Source organism: Odocoileus virginianus, chromosome 7, assembly GCF_023699985.2.
Source record: "Odocoileus virginianus isolate 20LAN1187 ecotype Illinois chromosome 7, Ovbor_1.2, whole genome shotgun sequence".
In the NCBI taxonomy this organism is placed as follows: Eukaryota; Metazoa; Chordata; class Mammalia; order Artiodactyla; family Cervidae; genus Odocoileus; species Odocoileus virginianus.
The window spans coordinates 80,095,206-80,108,147 of NC_069680.1; the positions used below are offsets into that span (position 1 = coordinate 80,095,206).

A 12,942-nucleotide genomic window follows, 5' to 3' on the forward strand; every position below is an offset into this window, starting at 1 on the left:
ATTAATGCAGTAGTCCCAAACTTGGGGCTCAAACTGGTCAAAAAAGAAGACACTAGTCCCAGTCACCAACCACAAGAATCGACCTTCCAGAGCATCCACCGCTCCTTCAGTGAACCCACATCACCCACACCTCTGACACCTGCCAAGTCAGCAACCCCAGGGCCGCACTTCCCACCGCAGCGACTTGTCCATACGTCCACAACATCTGAAAAACGCAGTGTACCCACATCCTTCTGAATCCCAAACCAGTATCCATCACTTCCAGGGAACCTGTGCTTGGCTTATTTCTGTTACTCTACACACGCCAGGGCATGCCTTAGACTGGAACCTATTAATAAAACTAATGTCAGATTGCCACCTTATATTCAGCCTGATGTTCATGCTTTCAGCAACTCTGAGGAGTCTGGCGAGCTAGAATTGTTCAGAGCACGTGACAGTTTAAAATGCGGAGGTATGACCGGAATCAGTGACCCTCAGCGACCACATGAGGAGTCAGTCACGTGAGCTAGTGAGGGTGCCCGGCTGGCCACGCGGCGTCCGACACCTGGAGGCACGCCTGGGGAGAGGCTGTGCTGTGATACTCCACCTCTGGGGGCTCCAAGTCCGGATGGTCTACATGTGTCTTTCTCTGAAGGCACACAAGCAGGACCGCTTGGCAGAAGTGCTGACACCTCAGCTGCATGTTGACCAGACGACAGGGCAAGGAGGCTCAGCTCCCACGTCCTCGGGGCCACTTAGGGCTCAACATGCTACTCAGCCCCGAGCCCAGGTTCCTGTTAGAGTTCCTATTAACTAACAGGGGCTACGCAGAAACTGTCATCATGAAAACACATGTCACATAATTCCAGTGTAAATAATGTGGCACTCGACTGGCTTGGCCGTTTATGCTGATTAACCTACGTTACAAAACGGCATTCAAAATAAGTCTCCAGCTAAACAAAACCACACACAAACTCCACATGTTAAGCTGTACTTGATCGTAATAGTGAAAGTCGCTCGGTCGTGTCTGACTTTTTCCAGCCCCATGGACAAAGTCCATGGAATTTTCCAGGCCAGAGTACTGGATTCGGTAGCCTCTCCCTTCTCCAGGAGACCTTTCCAACCCAGGGATCGAACCCAGGTCTCCCACACTGCAGGCGGATTCTGCACCAGCTGAGCCACAGGGAATCCCAAGAAGACGGGAGTGGGCGGCCTGTCCCTTCTCCAGCGGGTCTTCCGACCCAGGAGTCGACCAGGGTCTCCTGCATTGCAGGCGGAGTCTTACCAACTGATCTATGAGGGAAGCCCAGGATGGACAATTTATCCTACCCCTGCCCCCAGGATTCTCTTTCCTATCTCGTTTTAAAAAAGATAATCATCTCACCTCAAAGTACATCCCAGGACTAAAAGGGAAACAGGTAATATTTCTCTCTTCTTCTCCCCAGGCCTCCTGAAGGAAAGAATTTCTTACAAATGCTTTCATATTCAGGCGTGGGTTCAAGTGGAGAGCAATATCCTTGGATTTTCCTGATAGCAGGTCAACAGAAAAGCTATTGAGAGAATTAAAGAAAAAAACTAATTAGCCAAGGAGAAGAGAGGGGTGCAGTTTTAACAATAAGAATTAAGCTGATGACACAGCACATGTAGACTCCAGGACCCAGGAATGCCAGTGAAGGTGATATTTAAAATTGTGAGTCAGTATACATTGGTATAAATATGTTATTTGCAAAATAAAAATATGGAAAGCTTAAAGATCAGTGTTTAAGACTATAAATCCGATTGGGAAGAAATGAATGGGTTAGAATAAGTGACCCAAAAGATCACATCTGTCACGGGAATAGGGTCCCTCCAAAGGAGAAACACTCTAAACATTTACAAGTGTCCTGTTCTCCAGAGTGTATGTACTGTGTGTGCTCAGCCGCATCTCTCTGCGACCCCTTGGACTGTAGCCCGCCAGGCTCCTCTGTCCATGGGATTCTCCAGGCAAGAATACTGGAGCAGGCTGCCATTTCCTTTTCCAGGGGATCTTCCCAACCCAGGGACTGAAGCTGAGCCCCATGTCACCTGCAGTGGCAGGCAGGTTCTTTACCACTAGCACCACCTGGGAAAATAGCTCTCACTTCAAACTTTCAGAACTCTGGACATCTCTGGAAAAGATTATAAAAGCAGGAATTTTGTAAGTCCCATGACAAGAGAAGTCCTGACAAAACATAGGCTCTCATACGCTGCCCTGCAGCTCAAGGCAAGGGCGTGCCTTATGGACAAAAAGCCACCCTCCTGTGTAGCCACAAAAAGCCTAGGACTCTGCCAGCAACTTGTCCTTAGCAGTCAAACTGCCTCTGGCTTTAACTGTCTTATTTTTCAAATGAAGCTTATGATGCTAGCCCGACTTGCACCTCACGAGACTGCTGTGACAGGGTTACAGCCTTAAGAGACACCCACAGCAGCATCTGCACTTTTACGGTCACTTAACGATACTGACCCTTTGGCATTTGTATTTACTTCTCCTTTTATGACGACAGTCCGTCCAGGGCCCATGGAGGAGTTCAACCTTGCTAAGAACGGCAGAGTCTGCAAAGAAACCCCAGTCAGTGCCAGGCGACCTCAGAGATCTCGGGGGAGAACTGGCTGAAGACACTGGGACATGTTTAAAGGCCGTGACCCTGTGACCCCCGCGAAGGGACAGATGAGTCTGCCTGGGTCCCAGGTGGGCCCCCGGCCGTTAGCACTGTGCCGGCTCCCAGCAGACTCTCCGTGAGGCTGTTTCAGACCATGAAGTGAATGGGTGTGGGGGGAGCTGGGCCTCCCTGACTGACACTCCCTCTGAGGCGTCACCTCGGCTGGGGTCTGACGCGTGCTCTGTGTCCAGCCTGGAGGGGAGGCGGCCGAGGCGGGGGCAGTTACGGAAACACACTCGGGGCTCAGGGACCTGCTCTCCGTCCACGACACACAATGCCAGCGCCAAGTGGCTGCTTCGGGCTTGGACTGAGGGTGGAGGTTATGCGACCAGCTAACTAAAACTTAACTCGTTACACAGAATTAGGAAAATTTTGGCTCTTCAAACCTTTGACAAACAGTTGGTAGGTAGTATTTTGGCGCAAGTCAAAGTGTGATTGGCTGGCGAACCTTTGCTCTTGGTGTAGACAGTTCTGGGGACGATTTTAGAAATGTCTCCTCTATTACTAGGCTGTAGGGAAACAGTTCTGCAATAAGGTATGGAATAAGTGAAGCCGTCTTCCAAGGTTTAAACTTCATTTCCTGGACACTTATAAAAAGGTTCCACATGTTATATAGCAAAAATACTTACAAGCTGTGACCCGCCAGACTTTTGTACCTATTGGAAAAGAAAGACAAAATGAGAGTGTGTGACAGACAAGCAAGAAACAGACTGTGTAACATGAGCAATCGGGTCTTCCTGGCGGTACGACTGGGACAGCAGGGCCTGCCCGGCCCTGGGCGGGGGGACAGGCAGGGGCCAGTGCTTTCTGAACACGTGCAGGGCGCTCAGAGCTACGCAGGCCGGGGACAGCCCGCCTGTCCTATTGATCGTCTCAATTCTGTAACTCCTCCGCGCGCTAAGCATCTTCCCGAGGCCACACGTGGGGTCAGACACGGTTTACTTCTTTCCAGGGTGCACCCCAGATACTGAGATTAGAGTCTACTTATGAACGTGCTGAGATCAGTTAAGACCTCATTTGTCTCCACTAATAACAGCTAAAAGGTCTGAACTGCACTTGTTTCCATGGGGAACAAGCGGAAACATGGAAGTTGTTTACTGATTCACTGGCTGTGCTCACTATGTATAAATACCTCCTGCCAGCCCTACTCAGCAGCTAAGAGTTCTTTGTACATTAAGATGGGTGGGGAGTGGTCAGATCACTGAGTCTAAACAGCAAGACTTAACACAACCGGCACCCTGAGTATATGCCTCAATTTTCAACTTCCAGCATATTAATTATTAAAAATATGTGTTCACATTAAAAACATGGTTTCATATTAAAAATCTAAGTGTTCCTGATGAAAGAAATCAAAGAGGACACAAACAGATGGAGAAATATACCGTGTTCATAGATTGGAAGAATCAATATTGTCAAAATGGCTATACTACCCAAAGCAATCTATAGATTCAATGCAATCCCTATCAAACTACCAACGGTATTTTTCACAGAACTAGAACAAATAATTTCACAATTTGTATGGAAATACAAAAAACCTCGAATAGCCCAAAGTAATCCTGAGAAAGAAGAATGGAACTGGAGGAATCAATCTGCCTGACTTCAGACTATACTACAAAGCCACAGTCATCAAGACAGTATGGTACTGGCACAAAGACAGAAATATAGATCAATGGAACAGAATAGAAAGCCCAGAGATAAATCCACGAACCTATGGTCACCTTATCTTTGACAAAGGAGGCAAGGATATACAATGGAAAAAAGACAACCTCTTTAACAAGTGGTGCTGGGAAAACTGGTCAACCACCTGTAAAAGAATGAAACTAGAACACTTTCTAACACCATACACAAAAATAAACTCAAAATGGATTAAAGATCTAAATGTAAGACCAGAAACTATCAAACTCCTAGAGGAGAACATAGGCAAAACACTCTCCGACATAAATCAAAGCAGGATCCTCTATGACCCACATCCCAGAATTTTAGAAATAAAAGCAAAAATAAACAAATGGGACCTAATGAAACTTAAAAGCTTTTGCACAAGAAAGGAAACTATAAGCAAGGTGAAAAGACAGCCCTCAGATTGGGAGAAAATAATAGCAAACGAAGCAACAGACAAAGGATTAATCTCAAAAATATACAAGCAACTCCTCCAGCTCAACTCCAGAAAGATAAATGACCCAATCCAAAAATGGGCCAAAGAACTAAACAGACATTTCTCCAAGGAAGACATACAGATGGCTAAAAAAACACATGAAAAGATGCTCAACATCACTCATTATCAGAGAAATGCAAATCAAAACCACAATGAGGTACCATTATACGCCAGTCAAGATGGCTGCTATCCAAAAGTCTACAAGCAATAAATGCTGGAGAGGGTGTGGAGAAAAGGGAACCCTCTTACACTGTTGGTGGGAATGCAAATTAGTACAGCCACTATGGAAAATAGTGTGGAGATTTCTTAAAAAGCTGGAAATAGAACTGCCATATGACCCAGCAATCCCACTTCTGGGCACACACACCAAGGAAACCAGATCTGAAAGAGACACGTGCACCCCAATGTTCATCGCAGCACTGTTTATAATAGCCAGGTCATGGAAGCAACCTAGATGCCCATCAGCAGACGAATGGATGAGGAAGCTGTGGTACATATACACCATGGAATATTACTCAGCCATTAAAAAGAATTCATTTGAATCAGTTCTAATGAGATGGCTGAAACTGGAACCCATTATACAGAGCGAAGTAAGCCAGAAAGATAAAGACCATTACAGTATACTAACACATATATACGGAATTTAGAAAGATGGTAACGATAACCCTATATGCAAAACAGAAAAAGAGACTCAGATGTATAGAACAGTCTTGTGGACTCTGGGAGAAGGAGAGGGTGGGATGTTTCAAGAGAACAGTATTGAAACATGTATATTATCTAGGGTGAAACAGATCACCAGCCCAGGTTGGGTGCATGAGACAAGTGCTTGGGCCTGGTGCACTGGGAAGACCCAGAGGGATCGGGTGGAGAGGGAGGTGGGAGGGGGGACCGGGATGGGGAATTCATGTAAATCCATGGCTAATTCATTTCAATGTATGACAAAAACTACTGTAATGATGTAAAGTAATTAGCCTCCAACTAATAAAAATAAATGGAAAAAAAAATAAAAATCTACGTGTTCATATAAAAATGTTTTCATATTAAAAACATAACTTAGAAAAACTCAGCCTGCCTGCCACCTAATTTACATGACAAGTAAAAAGACATTTTTTAACATTTTTAGACATTTTTAAACTTTAAGAGATTTAATAATTACATTTTCTTTGCTTATCCCTGTCTGTTCCAGAATAGATCCTTGGGTACTTCCTAAATCCTGAAAAAAAGTTCAGATTAATGTTTAACATCCATCAGAATTCTAAATATAATCCTGACATATCAAAAAAATCATAAATGGTACTAAACATGAAAATATGAAAATATAAAAAAAATGCAGGCACATTAGCATTCTTCTCCTACTACCAAACTGACAAAAGTTAGAGGTAAGAAAAAGTGTGAAGACTGAGCGAATGTATACAGATCTTGAGACTGTAATTTGTTTTACTGTCTGTGGAGGGCAGGTTAGCAATTTCAACTGGACATCCCACTTCTGGGAAACAGTTTTAGAGAGAACTACTCCATTGTACTCCCACGTCAAGGAAATACCCCCACTCCAGCTATAAAGGGTTGGTTGGCTGGTTGTGGTTATCACTTCAGGTTTTTTGTTAGAACCATGCTAGATTTGAGATCTACAGGCAATAAGCTCTAGGCAATGATTAGCATCCTACTAGTCTGAATATTTACTTCTAAGAAATTAACACACTAGTGAGGGATATATTTACACTGTTTTCATCTCAACAGATGATGTTAGTTAAAGATGTTTCCTACCATTTCATCAGAAAACGCCACCAAAGGAGACCCCCAGACACCCTGCCCCCTCTCCTGTGGAAGGGCCCTCACCGAGCTGAAGCTGAAGCCCACAGAGTGAATGAGGACTTTGCCGTAAATGCCCAGCGTGTCGATCCTCTCTGGGCTGATCCTGTGGGCATACAGCAGGGTGTGCTTTCCATTGACAGCCACCTGGACAAATGGAAAACAGCAGGCACCTCCAATAAAGCAGTTAATAAATGAATTTTATTAATTTATCCAAGTTTAAATCTGCTGACTCAGATTTAGGTTGAGACTTTTTCCCACAGGTCTCCGCATGACACGTCTGACCAAACTGTGATGAAAGCACCCATAAATGGCAGCACTCTTAACTTCCTTGGAGTTCTTCATCTGACTGAACACCAGGGACACTCTCTCCAGACAGATCACGCATCTGTGAACACATGACCACATCCCCGCGTGCAGCAGGCCTGTACATGAGACACCCTGGCTGCCCATGAGCCCTGGCAGAGACCTGCCCCACGACCTCATCACCCCGCTGTCCTGAGGATCAGACTCTGGAGACCACCCTGCACGAGGCCGGTGCTCCACACACATCTGGATACTTTGCTGAATGAATGAACCTGGGCAAGTGACCCAAGTTCTCTGAAATTCCTATCCGTGAGCAGGAAGCACGCGCCCTCCAGACGCTGCTGCTGGGAGGAGATGACCCCGTTCCTCTCGTGAGACTCCAGCCAGTGCCTGACCAAGAGGGCACCAGTGCTCCGGGCTCCTCCTTCCTCCCTCCCAGATGCCAGTACACGTGCACAGAGTGTCGGGAAGACACGCAGAACACAATACGGTCTCTGACCTCAAGGAGCTGAAAATCCCATTGGAAGGCAAGAGAAATGCAGGGGAAAAAACCAAAGCACAGGAGTACAGACAGACGTTTAAAAAAAAAAGATATAGACGCAAGGACTCCAACAGTGAGAAGAGGGAGGGGTGGTGAGAGGGGGAGGTTCCAGGCAGGAGGGGTGGTGGGAGCAGGCTCTGAAGGTCAGAGGAGTCTACACCTCTGGTGGGATGTTTCCCTTTGTGCTGCCGAGTCTCTACTCTGCGAGGCTCCACAGGCTGGAGCAGCCTCGGGACCACACTCCACCTCTGCGCACACTAGGGATAGAGTGCTTGGCGGTCCTGATGACGTGTGGGCTTTCTAAGCTCCTCTGGTTAGAATCGCTGGATCCTATGGGACGAGGCAGTGCAGGACAGAACTGACCACCCCCCAGGCCCCAACTCCCAACGCCAGGATCCCGTCTGTCAGTTCAGACTCCCCCACACTCAGGGTTCTAGTGCCTGCAGTTAACTTTCCATCATCAGTATAAGCCTGAGCCAGTTCAGAACGAACTCAGTCCTGCAAGGAGACACAGTCCAGCAAAGATCCAGTCACACTGGACCTGCATGGCGACATCAGCAGGGACACAGGAGCCAGGCTGTGCCCACCTCACAGGAAGGTACCCGCCATGCCTGCCTTCTGAGAAGAGTTATAAAGCCAAACCCTTCCTCTGGATTTAGGAGACGTAAGGGCGAGTTCAAGCGTGCAGAGGGCTTCCCTCACGCTCATTGTCATGAGTGAGGAGTCAACCTCCACCCTCCAAAACCTGCCTGGAACTTCTCTTTCAGCACCATGATCACAATCTCAAACGACTTCTCTTTCTTGAAAGGCATGTCGTAGGTGATCTCCTCCCAGCCCCACTTCTCATTTCTCAGAGTGTTGCAGACAATGCAGTTGGCCCTTTTGAAGCGTGGATTGAAATGGAAGGCCACATCCGCTCGGGGTTTCACGCTGCTGCCACACTGCAGGTCCACCTGGAACCTGTGGAGGGAAGAGACGGGCCACGTGGGGACTCAGGAAGGCGGCTGCATGGAAACCCAGGCCTGCTGACACCTGACCCACCCAGGGGGCCCAAACGGTCCAGAACAAGCACCTATTTACCGGCCTCCCTGCAGGAGGGCTGGCCCAGGGGTCCCAAGCTCTGCCAACGGGGTGGAAGGGAAGTATTCACAGAAAACTATAGGAAACGGCCTCAATAGTTGACATCTGTCTTCTGTCCACCCCGCCCCTTTCCCCCAAAAACCACATATGGACCCAGGCAGCTACACAAACAACGTGAGGACCAGAGGCCCAGCTTCCAGGAACTGTGAGAAAGAAGACATCACCCTGGGACCGCGGGTGTGGGCAGGAAGGGGCTCCCGCCTGACAGCTCCATGGCCCGCCCTTCAGCCGTCTGGACTGTCCCCTTTAAGGGTCGCATTCGCCTCTTACTTAAACCACTGTTACTCGGGCGTCAGTCATACAGAGTCAAGTCCAACTCCAGCTGATACAGCCTCATTCAGACTTTGTGCCCAAGGCAAGCATTACATAAAACCACCTGGGACAGGCCTGAAGAGATGCCGTGGGAAAGTTACACTGTAACTAGGCCACATCCTTGTCATCTGACCACCATTCCCTCCACTAGCTATGTTTCTAATTCTTTACAGTAAAGTCAGACTCACGGCAATAAAAAATCCGAATCACCTGTATTTCAGTTTTTCATTCCAGTTCCCTCAGCACCTTGGCCAAGGCTGCTGTAAAAGCAAAACCAGCCTCAAGTCCCCGCACGGTCTCTCGGACGTTACTTTCTGTTGTCCCGCAATCACAAAGATGCACTTTACTCTTGTTCTCATCTAATAGCATGACTTTACCTGTCCGAGTCACTAGGAACATGCCCACGGAGTACAATCAGAGTTCCCGGCTCCAACTGCTCAGAAATGGTCCCAACATAGGGGATCACCTAGGAAAAATAAGTTTAACAAATGTTCATTTACAGAATCAAAGGACTACACGCTTAAAGGCTGCACATGAATTTGCTCAGACCCTAGTATTTTTCCAAGTCCTCACCATTCAAACAGCTGCGTGGGAACAACATAGCTTGGAGACACAACACCTGCAAACCACTCTGGGTCCTTTAGAAACAGACATACTGCTTACAGTACTTTTTATCTGGAGTGTGTGTGCATGCTCAGTTGTGTCCAGCTCTTTGTGGGCCCGTGGACTGTAGACCACCAGGCTTTCTGCCCATGGAATTCTCCAGACAAGAATACTGGAGTAGGTTGCCATTTCCTCCTCCAGGGGATCTTCCCCACCCAGGGACTGAACCCGCATCTCTTGCGTCTCCTGCCTTGGCAGGCGGATTCTTTACCACTTGAGCCACCTGGGAATATCTGGCAGGGGGTTGTATGAAACGCCACGCCTTGCCCCTGTTTTTCCTAACTTCCATGGATGATCCCAACCTGATGGAGGCCGGGCCAGGCCCTACCCCAGCGCTGAAGAAGACAGTGACAAGCGCTCACTGCCGGCAGAGGGCACTCCACATGAAGCCGCTCCGCCTTACCTGGGACCGGGTGCCTTGCCTTACCCACTGAGCTCCACACTGCGCCCCACATGGGAACCAGAGACCTTCGCGGTCTGCAGGACGCACTCAGGGTCCTGTGGGTCTCTCAGGACACAGCATCTACATACCTCGCCCGGCCCAGGGCGCAGGCCTGGGCCCTGACAGGAGGTCCCACACAGGATTAGGGTCTCCTGCCTGCCCCTTCCTCACCTGGAACACGGCATTTTTGCCTGGGGCCTGACACAGGATCAGATCTTCTCACTCCCCTCCCCTGGGTGGCTCCACCATCCTCCCTGACCACTGGTCATGTGGCTGCGCCTCCTGCACCCCAACCACGTCCCACTTCCACCTGGAGCCTCTGACCGACCAAGGCAAGCCGGCCAGACGCCAGCATGCCTTATGCCGAGCTCACCTGGGTTATGACATCTATGCTAAAATTGATCAAGGGAGCTCTGATTGTCAAGAAGTAAGAAATAAAACAAAGAGGCCATATAACGCCACCTCAGACACAATCTCGGGTGTGAAGCCTTTTTCGGACTCTCTGGGCCAACTGAATCAGCCCTCTGTGAGGGTCATCATGGTACTTGTTACTCTGTTCCTGTGCAAACACATGCCGAGATTTTGAGCTGCATGGGGCAGGACCCAGCCATCATCTTTACACCCCCAGGACAGAGGTCAGGCGATGATCCACAATCATTTGGTGAATGAATGAGCTCTCACCATTCTGGAAACTGGGTTCTGACAGGCCTCCCATACGCAGAGGCGTGGCAACTAAACAGCTGCTGGACAGACTGTTGCTGCCTTAAGCAGTCAGACAAGATATCTACAAAGCCAGGGACCATCTGGTGTCACAGCCATTGGTGGAGGCAGCGTGGGGGAGATGAACAGGGCAACAAACCAGAAAGGAAAAGGAAAAATGTAACAGATGTGTAGAGCATGGCCACAGCCACACATCAGACTGGATGGTTTCTGTGTATAGAGAATGTGGAACTCATCACTCCTCTCAGCCACAGCCAAATATAAACAGCAGCATCTTTCATGATGTATATCTCTTAATAAAATGAGAACCGTTTTTGTAACTTCAATTTTTTTTTATATGTTCAACTTATATTTGGGCTTCCCAAGGTGGCTCAGTGGTAAAGAACCCACCTGCCAATGCAGGAGACACAAGAGATGCAGGTATGATCCCTGGGTCTGGAAGATTCTGTGGAGGAGGAAATGGCAACCCACTCTAGTATTCCTGCCCGGAGAATCCCATGAACAGAGGAGCCTGGCAGGCTACAGTCCAAAAAGTTGGACATGACTAGCAACTGAGCACAACTTATATTTATGCAGAATATTTAATAACACAGAACTGTTAGTAAAATAATTACCAGTGAGAAAGTAGCCTACAAAACTCCATACAGTGTGGTCTTAACCAAAAGGAAAAGGAAAACACTAAAAAAATAAGCCAAAAATGTTACATCACTTTTCTTGAGGAATGAGATTTTAATTTTCTTCTTTATATATTTGTATACTTTCCAGATTTATATAATAAGCATGTGTAATGTTTTTACCACAGATTTTTTATTGTATCAGTCTGAGAAACAACTGTGCTGCAAATTTGGGCAATTTGCTGTTTTCCACATTAATGCTTTCTACTTAGGAACGTACCCTGAGTTATATTAACATCACTGCTGTTGCCGCTCAGTCGTGTCTGACTCTTTGTGCCCCATGGACTGCAGCCTGCCAGGCTCCACTGTCCGCGGGATTTTCCAGGTAAGAACAGTGGAGTGAGCTGCCACTTCCTCCTCCAGGGGACGCTCCCAACCCAGGAAATGAACTGGGGTCTCCTGCATTGCAGGCATTCTTTACCTGCTTAGCCATCAGCAATACTCAACTTTTGTGGACCATGTGAAGGAAACAAAAGCCCCTCAGTCCACTTACTCCCTCACAAACATGCTCCTGTGCAAAGGGAGAAGGGTGCTGTTTTCAAGGCAACTCCGAGCTTTGAGGCTTTGATGTTTCACAAATAATTTACATAAAACAAAACAATGTAGATCTGAACACCCTGGAGACAGTATCATAAACTTAAGCCTTCCTCAGGTTTGGCATTAACCTGCCTGAACATCCCAGCTGATTCATATGCTTTGCCTTTTTTATATCATTTATCAGATGTCTGTTCTACACCAGGGTCGGGTCAGGCAGCCTGCAGCTGGAAAGAAGTATGAGTTCCGTCTATCCGGGAGGAGCTGAAGATACAGTTGGGAAGAAGTCAGATACCCTCGGAAAGATGATTAGCGGAAACATTGACACTCTGTCCAGCTGTTCAAATCAGAACCTCCTTCTAGCTGGGAACCCCTCTCTTACGAACACGAGCCCTCATCCAAACTGTGACGAAGGCATATGATGCAGATCTGTCTGTCAGCACCCCCAGTTCAGACTCTAAGCTAGAAGCCATGACAAGCACTTGCAGCCAGGACCCTGCAGTGCTCGCTCCGGCCGAGGCGGGCAGCAGTGGCGCGGCGGCGCTGCCAGGGCACAGAGGACCGTGTTGGTCCACTGCGGAGAACAGCCCTGAGCCCAGCGTGGGCTGCTGCCTGCGATGACATCGTTGACAAGCCTGGTTCTTTGGTCCAGCCTGCTGACATCACTTAATTCCTTTTCTGCTCAAATTAGCGGCTGGTTTCTGTTTTTGCAACTACCAGCCCTGGCCAAGTCAACATCTAAAAAAAATGGGGCAGGAAGGAAGTATTGAATAAATGCTTCAGAAAAATGTATAAAGAGCTGTAACTGAGGTGGCCACAGCTGATGAATGCGGTATGATGTGACCTGGGGAAAAGGTATGGTTAGGCAGAAAAGAGAAGGAAGCCAGTTCAGGTAGAAATGTCCAGTTACAAAGGCAGAGAGGCAGGGAAAGACAAAACTTATCTGGGAGACAGTAAATAGTAAGGGAGCAGTTCAAGAGTTAGAGTCAGAC

The 12,942-nt window shown here is 47.9% G+C and overlaps 1 protein-coding gene across 4 annotated transcripts in view; it reads right to left on the minus strand.

Moving 5' to 3' along the window:
* Positions 1 to 12,942, minus strand: part of LGALS8 (galectin 8) — a 31,601-nt gene that overhangs the window by 2,576 nt on the left and 16,083 nt on the right. For 3 of the 4 annotated variants that reach the window (XM_020911818.2, XM_020911817.2, XM_020911819.2), the window contains exons 3-10: positions 9,295 to 9,383; positions 8,215 to 8,425; positions 6,646 to 6,765; positions 5,966 to 6,022; positions 3,287 to 3,313; positions 3,044 to 3,166; positions 2,462 to 2,550; positions 1,364 to 1,529 (exon numbers count right to left, since the gene is read on the minus strand). In XM_020911818.2, coding sequence (XP_020767477.1) covers positions 1,364 to 1,529; positions 2,462 to 2,550; positions 3,044 to 3,166; positions 3,287 to 3,313; positions 5,966 to 6,022; positions 6,646 to 6,765; positions 8,215 to 8,425; positions 9,295 to 9,383 — 882 coding nt within the window. The remainder of the gene's footprint in view (positions 1 to 1,363; positions 1,530 to 2,461; positions 2,551 to 3,043; positions 3,167 to 3,286; positions 3,314 to 5,965; positions 6,023 to 6,645; positions 6,766 to 8,214; positions 8,426 to 9,294; positions 9,384 to 12,942) is intronic. The other variant, XM_020911822.2, reaches the window with a different exon arrangement.